This window comes from Felis catus, chromosome A1 (genome assembly GCF_018350175.1).
Source record: "Felis catus isolate Fca126 chromosome A1, F.catus_Fca126_mat1.0, whole genome shotgun sequence".
Lineage (NCBI taxonomy): Eukaryota > Metazoa > Chordata > Mammalia > Carnivora > Felidae > Felis > Felis catus.
The window spans coordinates 139122363-139134790 of NC_058368.1; the positions used below are offsets into that span (position 1 = coordinate 139122363).

A 12428-nucleotide genomic window follows, 5' to 3' on the forward strand; every position below is an offset into this window, starting at 1 on the left:
TTAGTCTGTTGAGCATTTAGGCGTTCATAAATCTGAATAATGTTTTAAAAAGCAATTATAGGGGAGCTGGGTAGCTTACTCAGCACTCTGTGCTGACAGTGCAGAGCCTGCTTGGGATCCTATGTCTTTTCTCTCTCCGCCCCTCTCCCTCTCTCTCTCTCTCAAAATAAAGATTTAAAAATACATTTAAAAAAGATTTTAAAAAGCAATTGCAGAAGTATCTTGGTCTGTATCTGCATTAAGAAGTGGATACTCAGCAATGCAGATTTTTTGTTACTGGAAAAATTAGTATAGTTGAAAACACCTTTTATCATAAAGGTTCGTGCACACTTAAAACTAGAACCTATGCTAGGAAACTGTCATTTCTGAGACCTTACCTGAAGTCTTTTTTCTTCATTAATCCTAAGAAAGTTAGGGTTAACCCCTGGTAGCCTTTGTTTATAAGGTATTTAAAGTACAGGAGAGAAGGCACACTACAGTAAATAGAGTTCAGAAAAATCTTTTCACCTCTAGTTTTGTATTTTACACATTTTTTCTTCCTCTCAGTCATGTATACTCCCATCTACTAGGAACTGTATTTTCTACTCAAAATATATGGAAAAAAATACACTAAAATGTTTATACTTTCATATATTTAACAGGGTTAAAAATGTAAGTAATTCCAGGTAAAAGTTTTAAAAACACTGCACTGATGCTCTTTATGAGCAATTTGTTTGCAGTTAACGTGAATAATATAAAAAAGATCATGTTTCAGGTTTTGTAACTTAGTCAAAGTGCTCTTGTGATGTGAATGTTGGTAGCTCTGAGCTTTTAAGGTGTAATATCACATTAATCTATAATCACGTTAATGGTTTTAAATTGTTTATTTTTAAAGTCTGTCTTGAAAGTACAACCAATGTGATTAATTGTGCCTTTAACAAAATTATTTCATGTCTAAACAAATTCAGTTATCAAAACACAGGCCAGGAAACGATCACAAAACATACTACTATTAAAACTTAAAAAACAAAACAAAAAAAACTACCAAGAAAACAAACATGAGTACCTCAGTAAGACTTGCTCTTCTAAATAACGTAACATCTTTTCTAAATACTGTAAACATAGAAGTTTTAGAACACATACACACTTAGGAAAAGAAAGCCTATTTCCTTGGGAATGACTATCCAGTATGATACAATTACTTTAGGATGACAGAAGCTGAACTTTTCTTAACAATTAAGATTTTAACGACTGATTTTTGCCACTAATAGAAATGGGGAATGTGTGAATGACTATGTTTTGGAAGGTGGGGGGAAGAAAAGGTTAAAGGTGAGCACAATACTACAGAACTAAGGTCCACTTATCTTTTAGAACCCAAAATAAGCAAATTAACTATCATGTACAAAGAAAGCTTGATATTAAATATACCAACAGAAGCCTAACATTTGTAACTAATAACACTCATGAAAGACTGGCTAACACCCTAACATCAGATTAGCCACTAGTGGACATACAAGGCAGAAATTTCTAAAATGCTATTACACAGATGGGTATTGTTAGTATAAATTCTTTATTTACATTAAGATCTGTATCAGTTTGCTGGTGTGACCAAACCTTAGAAGGTAATCCCTAACGGTAAAGCAGTACTTAATAGCAGGTATTCAGATACTACGTCAAGACTCAGTTTGATGTAATCAGAAACCTTCAAGATAATTTTCTGAAGTCACTGAAACAATTTTAGGTAGTGTTCTGGTGGTCAGCTAAAAGCGAACCATTGATCGCCAGTAATTGTTACCTTGCCATGTTCATTCTGCAGTGAATGGAAACACCGTGAATATAGACATTTTAAGTAGAAGACTGACATTCTGTCATGCTATTTGATTTTATAAAAAATCATAATAGATCCTCTCACCTTTAAAAGTTGTAGAGGAGCTTTATAATAAATTCTTAAATATATTTCTGTGATGTCTAGCAACTGGAGAATTTAAACTTGAAAGCAGAACTAAAATTTTGCTAATATATATGTTTTATATTACATAAGGAAATATATACGTATTTACACAAACTGAAGTGAAATCTTTTCCAGAAATAAAACTTCTAAACAGAAAAAAGCAGTCCACAAAGGACTATAGAATGTGACTAGACACTCAACAACTAGACTGGCTGGCTGAAATCCGATTTCAGTCCTCTCTAATTCTGAAGTTTTTCCAATGCCTTGGCAAAAACTAGGTATCTGATTCGTTTTATTCAGATTCCTTATTGAGGACAAATTTTGTTATCAATTCTATACTCACTGAGTACAGAACTCATTTACTGGACACGAACATGTTACTAACCATGACAGTAAGGTTTTTCTACGTGACCTCACTTTCTCTACCATCTACAAACCCCAAAATAACATTCTCTGTCAGAGATAATATGTATCAAAAGTTTTCTGGTATGCTAAGCAAAAAGTTCTGCAATTGCTGAAAATGCTCTTACTGTTTAAGAATAAACCAAACAAGTTTAACAAGGTGAGTGTATACTGTTAGTCCCCACTTATACACGAATAACTGATTATTTTGTGAACTCAGCAACTATATATTCACCTATCAAGAGTTGTCAGCTCAAATTTCTTAAACTATACCCGAGAATAATGAATAGTCCAAGTAAAAAAGTAAAATATCTAAGTGTTAGGTTTTTAAATCTATTGTAAGAAATTAAAAATGGAAAGGTTAAGAATTTACTAAATCTTCCTATCTTTATTTCCCTAATTGTGGTAGTAAAGTTTCTCACAAAATCTATAAAACAGCATCAACATGATAGATACACTAGTACTAGTACCAGTCATACTTGTTTTTTCGACTAATCAGCATTTGTTCAGAAAACAAATGGCCAAAGTGCTTTAATTTTTCATCTGGAGTCAAGTCATCTGGCTTGCCTCTGACCAGTAACGAAGGAAAATGTAGGGGATACGAGCATTCAAAATTTACTGTCATTTCACCTGCTTAAACATTTAACTCAGCTTATTAGATCTAAAATAGCAGTATCTCAAAATAAAATTTAATGACCTCACCTGACCATAGACTAGGATAAAGCATTCAACATCGATCCTTGGCACCTCAGATCACGGCACAAAGACTTAACGTTTTGTTTTTTTCCATGTAAAGACCAATTCTGTTTTAAAAACAGTCTAAATGGTCTCAAAGCATCCTCCACAAGAAGCGCAAATCTGAGCACACCTAATACTTAATGAGATTTTTTTTTTAAATTTTCCTAGGCAAAAGCCTTTTGCTACAGTAACAATGTATATATACAGGCTAGCTTGTAACCTGTCAAGAACAAATTAAGAGTGAGCAAGACCAGAGCAACACCCAAAGCCTCCAATTTGATATAAGCTCTTAACTGTAGCTCCCTAGGCAGATTTATTCTTGTCATCTGGACCGAAGGTGGTGGGGGCATGGTCCAAATCTACCCAGGTGTGGATGCCAAGGATATAAGCTGGCAGACAGGCAGGCAAACCTTTTGGTAGGAATCACTCTCTTGAGTTACAGAAGTGGACAAAAGCTGAGGAGAATATACGACTCTAGAGTAAAGGCAGTGGCAGAATCAAGGAGAAGACTTAGGAAGGGTTCTCACACTTCTGAAGTATACATGTTAATTGGCTGAGGACAAAAGTATAGTCCCCAGCTTCAAATGAAACGTATATAATCATGAGTGCCGACATGCCGAAGTTAAGTCCCTAGCAGTATTGTTAATATAAGATGTTGTAAAGATGGAACTGGAAACAGATTTTGTACCTTTCCTCAGACACAAGTCAAAGGAGGAAACACAGCATCTACACAGCTACGAATCAGGAGGCCAAAATACCACCTTCATAAACCCTTCACCATAAACTTCTGTATTTGTGCTGTCATTTAGTTGAAGTATATTTTCACGTACTGACATTTTTGTTTTGACATGCCTACATTTTAAAAAATGATTAGTTTTGATTTCTTAAGATAAAACTTCTGGAACCTTCACCAAGTTTACTATTAAAATCCATAGTATAAAAGATTTCTGTGATCCTTACAAGTAATGGAAAGCCTACTACTTTCAGTTTAATTTATATTTTCTGAAATACTAACGGTCAGGTGTCCCAATTGTTAAAGAAAATATAGTGTGATCTGGTTTCCCCAAATCGAAACATGGTTAATAAAAATAAAAAATTGTACTTACACCAAACAACCTGAAAAATTAAAAAGAATGGTGAATCCTAGGTCCTAAGGGGGGAGGGAAAACTGGCATCATAAATAAGTTCAAAGTAAAATTTTAGAATTTTTGCCCTGTGCCCCATGCCATTTATTACCATATTTTAAAAACAACAATTATGTTACAAAGAAGAGGGTTCTAGCATCTGCATTTCTTCTTGACTCATGTCAGCTTCGCTTTCTTCTTAGCAGGTCCTTTATGCCCTTTGGCCTTCCTTCTTAAATTCCGCCTGTCGACCACAGGCACCTCCACTTCTATCTCCTCTGAGCTGCTATCCACAGTTTTCTCTGCTGACTGTGTAAACTGATCCAGTTGCTCCGAAGATGCTTCAGACTGTTCCTCTGACTGGTTCTTCTGTCCCGCGTTCTGTGCAAATGGCACATCTTCAAGTTCAACCTCTATCAAAGAACTCTGGGGAAGAGCTGTAGATGTTTCTTGGGGCTCAGGTACCCCCTCCTCACCTTGGTCTTCCAATGAAGAAGTAGTATTGGGCGATAAATTTTCAGAGATGGACTCCTCAGAAAATTCAGCTATCACAGAGTTTGGAAAACCACTGTCAGATCGTTCTTCATTTGGGACAGTACCAACATTGTCTGAACTCCCAAAATGGGCTTTCTTTCTGGAAACTAGTGGTAGTTTCTCTTCAGTGTGCCCTTTTTCATCAGATGGGCCTTCGTCTAGCAACATTTCTGAGTCAGTTATATGTGAGGTCTAAAAATAAAACACCTGGTGAACAAACCTTTGCAGTACAGTTCTTACATAAATTATTCTCAGACACTAATATTCAGTGACAATGAACTGCATTTTAAAGAATTCAGTACTCAGTCACTTTCATTAATCAGGTGTGCATACTCTGAACACAAGTCAATTTTTTCAAAACTGATGTGATCATTTGACTCCTCCTTTAAAGACATAATAAAAGTACTTCGGACATTTTAAACTGCCTATGAAGTTTCTTTAAAACCATCAATGAACTAAAACTTCTTGGTGTCTTGCTCTTACTTGAGCCACAAGCAAGAGTCCTCTGGAGTGTGACACTGGGCCATCCCACTAAGTTTGACTATGACTTCACTAGATGAAAAGGAAGGGCAGTGGAAATTTTATTCATTTATTTAGTGAAACACTAATAAAATAATGCCATACAATAGTTGTTCAGCCTTAAATTGGAATATTCAAAAGTAAAAATGAAACTCCTTTTAAAATATTCCATCAGGTTTTCCCCACTCATCGAATCTCTCTCCCCAATTAAAACGTGTTAAAACGGTCATAGACTATGGTCATAGACTATGTAAGCAACAGGTATTCGAGTATTTGGTAAACTATGTTTTATCCGTTTTTCTAAGCATTTCTCTAAATCTACAAAACAAAACTCATTTCAGGGCACCTGGGTGCCTCAGTTGGTTAAGTGTCCGACTCTTGATTTCGGCTCCGGTCACGATCTCACGGTTCAGTTCCTGAGAATGAGCCCCATGTCGGGATTGCTGTGGCAGCACAGAGCCCGCTTGGGATTCTTTCTCCCTCTCCCTCTGCCCCTACTCTGCTCATTCTCTCTCTCTCAAAATAAATATACTTAAAGTAAGTAAAATATAAAATAAAAAAACTCCTTTTGTTAACGTAAGTCACATATGTATGAATAAGGTTACAAAGATTAGAATTTATGGAACGTTACGGATTGCATTATTTTAAAATACCTAACGTAGTGTGATAATATATAATTAATTTTCCTGAAGGACTATATATATATTAAGTGGAGGAAAATATATCCACTGCAATGCCCCTTCCACGTCACCAACACTGGAACAGGTGGACTGTAAGAAATTATCTCCCTCTTACCTTATCCTGTGCAACAGTCTCAGGAGGTTTTGAAGATTCTGCCACCACTGGAACAAGAGTTGCAGAGTCTTCACTGGAATTAAAAGACTGCAATTTTGTTTCTTCATCTAAAACTTCACTAGCGGAGTCCTCCTCTTCAGTTGTAAGTGAGGCCTTCAGAGTATCATCCATTATCTCACCATTCAGAGGCTCTAATTCAGATTCCTGCATGAATGGGGGAAAAAAGTAAGTCAGGATACAATTTGAAGGTAACTTATTATTTGTCATGCAAGGAGAGTCCGTTCCCAGTCTCCACCTGTCATGCCCCAGGACTCAAGATAAAGTTTTACCACATCATAGGACATGAGTTAAGGAATTAGTCTGAGGAAAAGACAAACTTCTCAGGCAGGGTCGGTAAAAGAAGGCACAAGTAACCCAAACTCCCCCTGTTCTCACGGAGACAGCAGACAGACCAGGATGCTCTGCAGACACAGCACAGGTCTGAGATGCAGTGAAGAAACCCTGTTCCCTTCTTGTTCTTCCTTTTTAGAGGGCCAGCCTGACGGGCACCTTTTCAGTAAAAAGGCACCAGAGACTAGAGCTGATGCCAGCTCTTTACACAACACTTGGTCAGCACTTGACATCTTTGGGGCCTGTGGGAAGTTAGGGTTTACCCTACCAAGGGGAGAAAGCACTGCCAGTCTTGGAGGAAGCTCAGTTTGGACACAGCTTCTTGCTGGAAGAAAACAGCCCTCGATCTGAGTTCATTTTCCAGTCAACTTTCCAGTCAACTCTGGCTCACTTGTTGAACAATCCTGCTCCTTACATCACATTAAATACGGAAATATCAGTGAGCTGATGACACAAGCCCTCCAAGTATCAAATTCTTCCAATGTTTATCAACACAAAATAGTTCTATGTAATGTTTAGTAGTTCTAATGAATCTTAGTGAGATTCTAATAGAGGGCATTTGATTACCATTTTAAAACTTAGAAAACTGATGCACTCAAGTGTTCAGAAATAGATCCGTCTGAATTATGTAGGATCCCTACAATCATAGGGATACTGAAATCAGGACTTAGAAAACTTTATCTGCCCAGACGATATATGGAAAATAGACTGCACACAGAAGGTATTTACAATAAAGTTCATAAAATGATCAACTAGGACAGGAAAAAAATGTTGAAAGAAAAAATGAGAAAAACATAGCAAACGCTTAAAAAAAACAGAATGTTGGTAACTAAAAGTGAGAAGCAGCAGAAGAGAGAAATCTGTCCCTCAAGTTTTCGGTTTAGGAACAGAATGGAAGATTAAAAAAAAAAAAATTACAGGAAAAATGGCCCAATACAGAAATAATAAGAAAGGATAAAGACTATGTTGAATTTAAGAAGATAAAAGACATCTGTCTACATAAAAATATTCAGGAGACAAGCAATATTGAAGCATTACAGTCTGAATATTCAAAGTCTAGAGTTACTAGTCATCCCCACAGAGATGAGAGTTCAACCACTGGATTGGATGCATTTTCAAAGGAGAGAACATGAACCAAAGAGCAGAAAGTCAAGAACTGAATCTTCCAGAATGTCCACAAATAAAGGGGAAAAAAGGAAGCAGAATAGCTAAGTAATAAATAAAGCAAAACAAAACTTCAGAGATAGGAAAAACCAAGAAACCAAAATACAGTAGTGTTATAAGGCCTACATTACACGGGACTAGAGAATACTGAAGAAGTCACAGTAATCAATCTAGGTACGGAAAGTCACTAAGTGTCACTGGTGACCTACAAGACTATGTGCTCAGTGTGTTGCTGGACAAATGAAACTGGTTACATGAAGTACGTACAGTATAATCTTAAGGATATTTTTTTTTTAAGAGAAAGAGCAATCACGAGTGGGGGGAGGGGCAGAGAGTGAGAGAGAGAGAATCCCAAGCAAGCTCCATGCTCAGCACAGAGCCCAACATGGAGCTTGATTCCACCATCCTGGGATTATATGACCTGAGCTGAAATCGAGAGTTGGAAGCTCAACCAAGTGAGCCACCCAGGCGCCCCTAATCGTAAGTTTTTAAAAGAGAACAAGACCACAAATACATGTTCTCATAAACGTCTGGATGTGCATAAATCCCCTTTTTAAACACATACTTTACTGTCCAAATGTCCTACAACACAAGAAGAAAATGTCATTTAAAAACACAGTTTCACTGGGGCGCCTGGGTGGCTCAGTTGGTTAAGCAACTGATTTCAGTTCAGGTCATGATCTTACAGTTGGTGGGTTCAAGCCCCGCACTGGGCTTTGCATTGTGCTCCAAGCCCCGCACAGAGCCTGCTTGGTATTCACTATCTCCTCCTCTCTATCCCTCCCCCAATCAATCTCTCTCAAATAAACTTTTTTTTTTAATAAAAAATAAAAATATAGTTTCATGAAATAGAGGAGGCAGGAGCTAAAGTGGAGTAAGTTAAGAAAATAAAATTGGTGGGGCGCCTGGGTGGCTAAGTAGGTTGAGTGTCCAACTTCGGCTCAGGTCTTGATCTCAAGGCTGATAAGTTGGAGCCCCGCATCGGGCTCTGTGCTGACAAGCTCAGAGCCTGGAGCCTGCTTCAGATTCTGTGTCTCCCTCTCTCTCTGCCTCTCCCTGCTCACACTATATTTCTCTCAAAAATAAGTATTTTTAAATTAAAATAAAATAAAAATGGTAATGCAGTTTCACTTATTTAGGTGCTGGCTAGACTTGGCAAACAGGTAAAAGATTTGTAAAGAAACTTAAGCATGTATGAAAGAAGAAATAAGGAATCTCTAGAGAACCAAAGGTTGAAAATACTGAAGAAAAAGAAAAGGGGGTGCCTGGGTGTCTCAAGTGGGTTAAGTGTCCGACTTTTGGTTTTGGCTCAGATCATATCTCATGGTTTTGGGGGTTTGGGTCTCACGTCAGGCTCTGTGCAGACAGCGGGGAGTCTGCTTGGGATTCTGTCTCCCTCTCTCTCTCTTCCTACCCCACTCGCACAGTCTCTGTCTCTCTCAAAATAAATAAAACTTAAAAAAAAAAAAAAAGAAAGAAAAAAACAAGAACAGGAAGAAAGGGAAAAATCAAAAAGATAAGGATAAATACTTGAGGAGCTATAGAAATCAGGCCAGATAAAGTTTTCTCATGTTTAAAAAAATGAAGTTATTTTTCCAGGAATATGTAATAAATTATAGTCAAAATATATAAATATATACACATATATATGTGTATATGTATGTATATATGTATAAATATATACACACATATATATACATATATATATATACATACATATACACATATATATACATATATATCTATCTATAATTTTTGGTTTTGATGATGAATCTTATCCTTCTAGCCAAAATACAGGTACAACTGAGGGCTGTGGACCTTAAGGCATTGTAACTGGTTCTACAAGGTAGACCTTACAGTCCTATGATTTGTGTCACTTCTTAAATATGTTTAATTTCTCAAATTTTGTATTTTAAAAATACTGAGGCATCTTATTACCTAAACATCCTCTATTTTATCTTTGTTGTAAGTCAAACTTTTAAAAATTCACTTTGAAATATAAAATGGTATTTGCAACTTTATCCTCTTCCCAACTCTAGTACTGGACCTTGTTTAGTATAGGTAGATACTTTTTAGCATTAAATACAATTTCTACTACCACTCTAAAATGTATCATCATATTTTTCTAACGATATATGATTCAGAAAGTTAAATTTTAGTTTACTTTCATTCACTTTATTTGATAAGCAGGATCTCATACCTTTTCACCATCTTGCTTTTCCAGACGTGCCTGGGTTTCTGGTGCAGGCCGAGCATCCTTATCACTACTTTCGTCCTCAAATTCAATCACACTTTGTTCGGGTTCTTCTTCCAGGAATTCTTCTGAGCTCTCTGATGTACGTACAGTAGACTCCAATCTAGAAAAGAAAAAACATTCTTACTTGTTTTATTAAGGATGAATATAAACTTTCAGGAGTCTGTTAATCAAGTAACACTTTGAAGAATCAACTAAGTGTTGTTCAGTCAACAACTTCCGGTCCAAAGGCAGCCTCCTCTTCTTACAAACTTAGCTTCTTTCCTACCTTGTTCTCCGGTTTGAGTGGTAACGTCACCATCTCCTCAAGCATGTAAGCTAAATCCTTCTCTTACTCTCTACCCATTTATGAAAAACAAAATTTGGCCCAGGAAGAAGTAGTTGTAAGGGAAATGAGCTCGTGGCTCTCTGGCTTCTGAGGCTTCAGGTCTGTAGGAGAGAGGAGGCAGCTAGTGAGTAGTATCCACTGCAGCCGGTCCTCGGCGACTCTCCTGTCGACCTCCACACGTCGCACCTGCCGCCGCTGTTGGTTGGAGCATTTGACATGGTGCAGCCAAGAAATGGTTATGGAGAAGCCCAGTCTGCTGCTCATACGGTGGGAGTTTGTGAGGTAGTATTATACTTTGCAGCATAAAGCTCCAGAATATTTACGCAGGTTTTACGGAAGGAATTCTTCCTATGTTCATGCTGGAGTACATGCTAGCAGAAACCCCAGGAGGCTGCTTATGGCCAAAATGATATACAACACAAAGTATTATCTCTGAACTTCAGTGAGTATCACACTAAAATTCATCACGTGGATGCTCATGCAACCTTGAGATCGAGTAGCCGTCCAGGTCACGGGTTGGCTATCTAACAGAGGACAGCCAGAGAGGAAGTTTATACAGACCTTGGATCCGGCTCCTGAAGGATCTGTTCCAAGTAAGTTTATGTTCACAATGATGTGTTTCGTTATACAGATGAACTATTTGGTGATTCTGAATCAGAGCTCAATGAAGGATCAGGAGATGAGGTAAAAAGAGAAACAAGAAGAAAGGCAACCATCCCCAGAACCTGTGCAAGAAAATGCTGATAGCGGTTACTATGAAGCTCAGCCCGTGGCTAATGGCAGAGAGGAGCCTTTGGAAGAGTCCTCTCATGAACTTGAGCCAGAATCTCAAACAAAGACTGAAGAACTAAAGCCACAAGTGCAAGAGAAGAACTTAGAAGAACTAGAGGAGAAGTCTACTTCTCCTCCTCCTTGCTGAACCTGTGTCTCTGCCACAGGAACCACCAAAGCCAAGAGTTGAAGCTAAACCAAAAGTTCAGTCTCAGCCACGTTGCGTGCATGAACAACGACCCTAGAGGTACAACCCTGGTCTCCCTCCTAGAGGACCAAGACCAGGCAGAAGAGATGCTGAACAGAGTGAATCTGCCAACTGTAGAATAATTTGCTATCCACACAGTCATCAAATTTTTGTTGATAACCTCCCACATGATATTGATGAAAATGAACTTAAAGTTCTTCATGAGTTTTGTAAACGCTGTGGAACTGCGCATCAATACCAAGGGTTTTGGGAGAAAGCTTCCAAACTTTGTGGGTTTTGATGACTCTGAACCAGTTCAGAGAATCGTAATTGCAAAACCAATTATGTTTTGAGGGGAAGTACGTTTAAATGTGGAAGAGAAAAAAAAAACAAGAGCTGCAAGAGAGCAAGAGACCAGAGGTGGCGGTTACGATCGCAGGGATATTAGGTGCAACGCTCGAGGTCCTGGTGGTCCACATGGAATAGTGGGTGGTGGGATGATGCATGACCAAGTTGGAAGAGGACCTCCTCCAAGAGGTGGCATGGCACAGAAACTAGGCTCTGGAGGAGGAACCGGGCAAATGGAAAGCTGCTTCACAGGACAACGTCACGGAAGCTCCCGTTGCCAGTCTTAGCAGTGGTACGTTATGCATCATGTTTGCATTCTTGTTAATTTTTCTTTTTCTTTGGAATGTGACGGCCTTTTTGATCATTTTTTGATGTGAAAAGCATCCTCTATCAGTTAAATTGAGGTGGACATTATTTCCCCAATTCCATAATAGGATTCACAAAGTTAATTTATAAATCTAGACTTGGAGAATTAAGGGCTGAGAAATGACCGTATCTTAAGCTATCTACAACAAAATGAACTTAACAGGACATGCCCAACTGAATTCAGGTCCTCTGAGTCAAAAAAAAATCCTCTGCTGCACATTTTAAGTGTTACTCTTTCTGCCTATTAATGTTGGAAACACAAACAATGCAATTTGTGCAACTGGAGAATCTTGTCTTTTTTCTTGGCTCCCCCCAAAATACAACCGAACAGAAACTTGTTACGCACTCATCAAAAGGCACTGATGCTCACTCTGACTTCATTAACACGGACATCTGTAACAGGAGGCAACAGGGGAAAAAAATCTTTCCTCTCTCTTTCCAGGAGAGAATAGTCTGTGAAGTGATGAGGGCATTTTATCTGCTTGCTGTGACCAGCGTGTGTACACATAAACCTTAGCAAGACTACAAGTACATTCCAGAAGGAATATAGTTATGAACCAAATAACAAACAGAAGAAC

General features: G+C 38.0%; 1 protein-coding gene and 1 pseudogene across 11 annotated transcripts in view; one reads left to right on the plus strand and one right to left on the minus strand.

The window, feature by feature from the left end:
• Window positions 1-848: 848 nt before the first annotated feature.
• FAM169A (family with sequence similarity 169 member A) overlaps window positions 849-12428 on the minus strand; it is a 96468-nt gene continuing 84888 nt past the window's right edge. For all 11 annotated transcript variants that reach the window (XM_045062099.1, XM_045062089.1, XM_019835558.3 and 8 more), the window contains 3 exons: window positions 9797-9953; window positions 6043-6246; window positions 849-4920 (listed from right to left, as the gene is read on the minus strand). In XM_045062099.1, the coding sequence (XP_044918034.1) occupies window positions 4372-4920; window positions 6043-6246; window positions 9797-9953 (910 nt within the window). In that variant the 3' untranslated portion in view covers window positions 849-4371. The remainder of the gene's footprint in view (window positions 4921-6042; window positions 6247-9796; window positions 9954-12428) is intronic.
• LOC102902428 lies at window positions 10284-11856 on the plus strand (annotated as a pseudogene).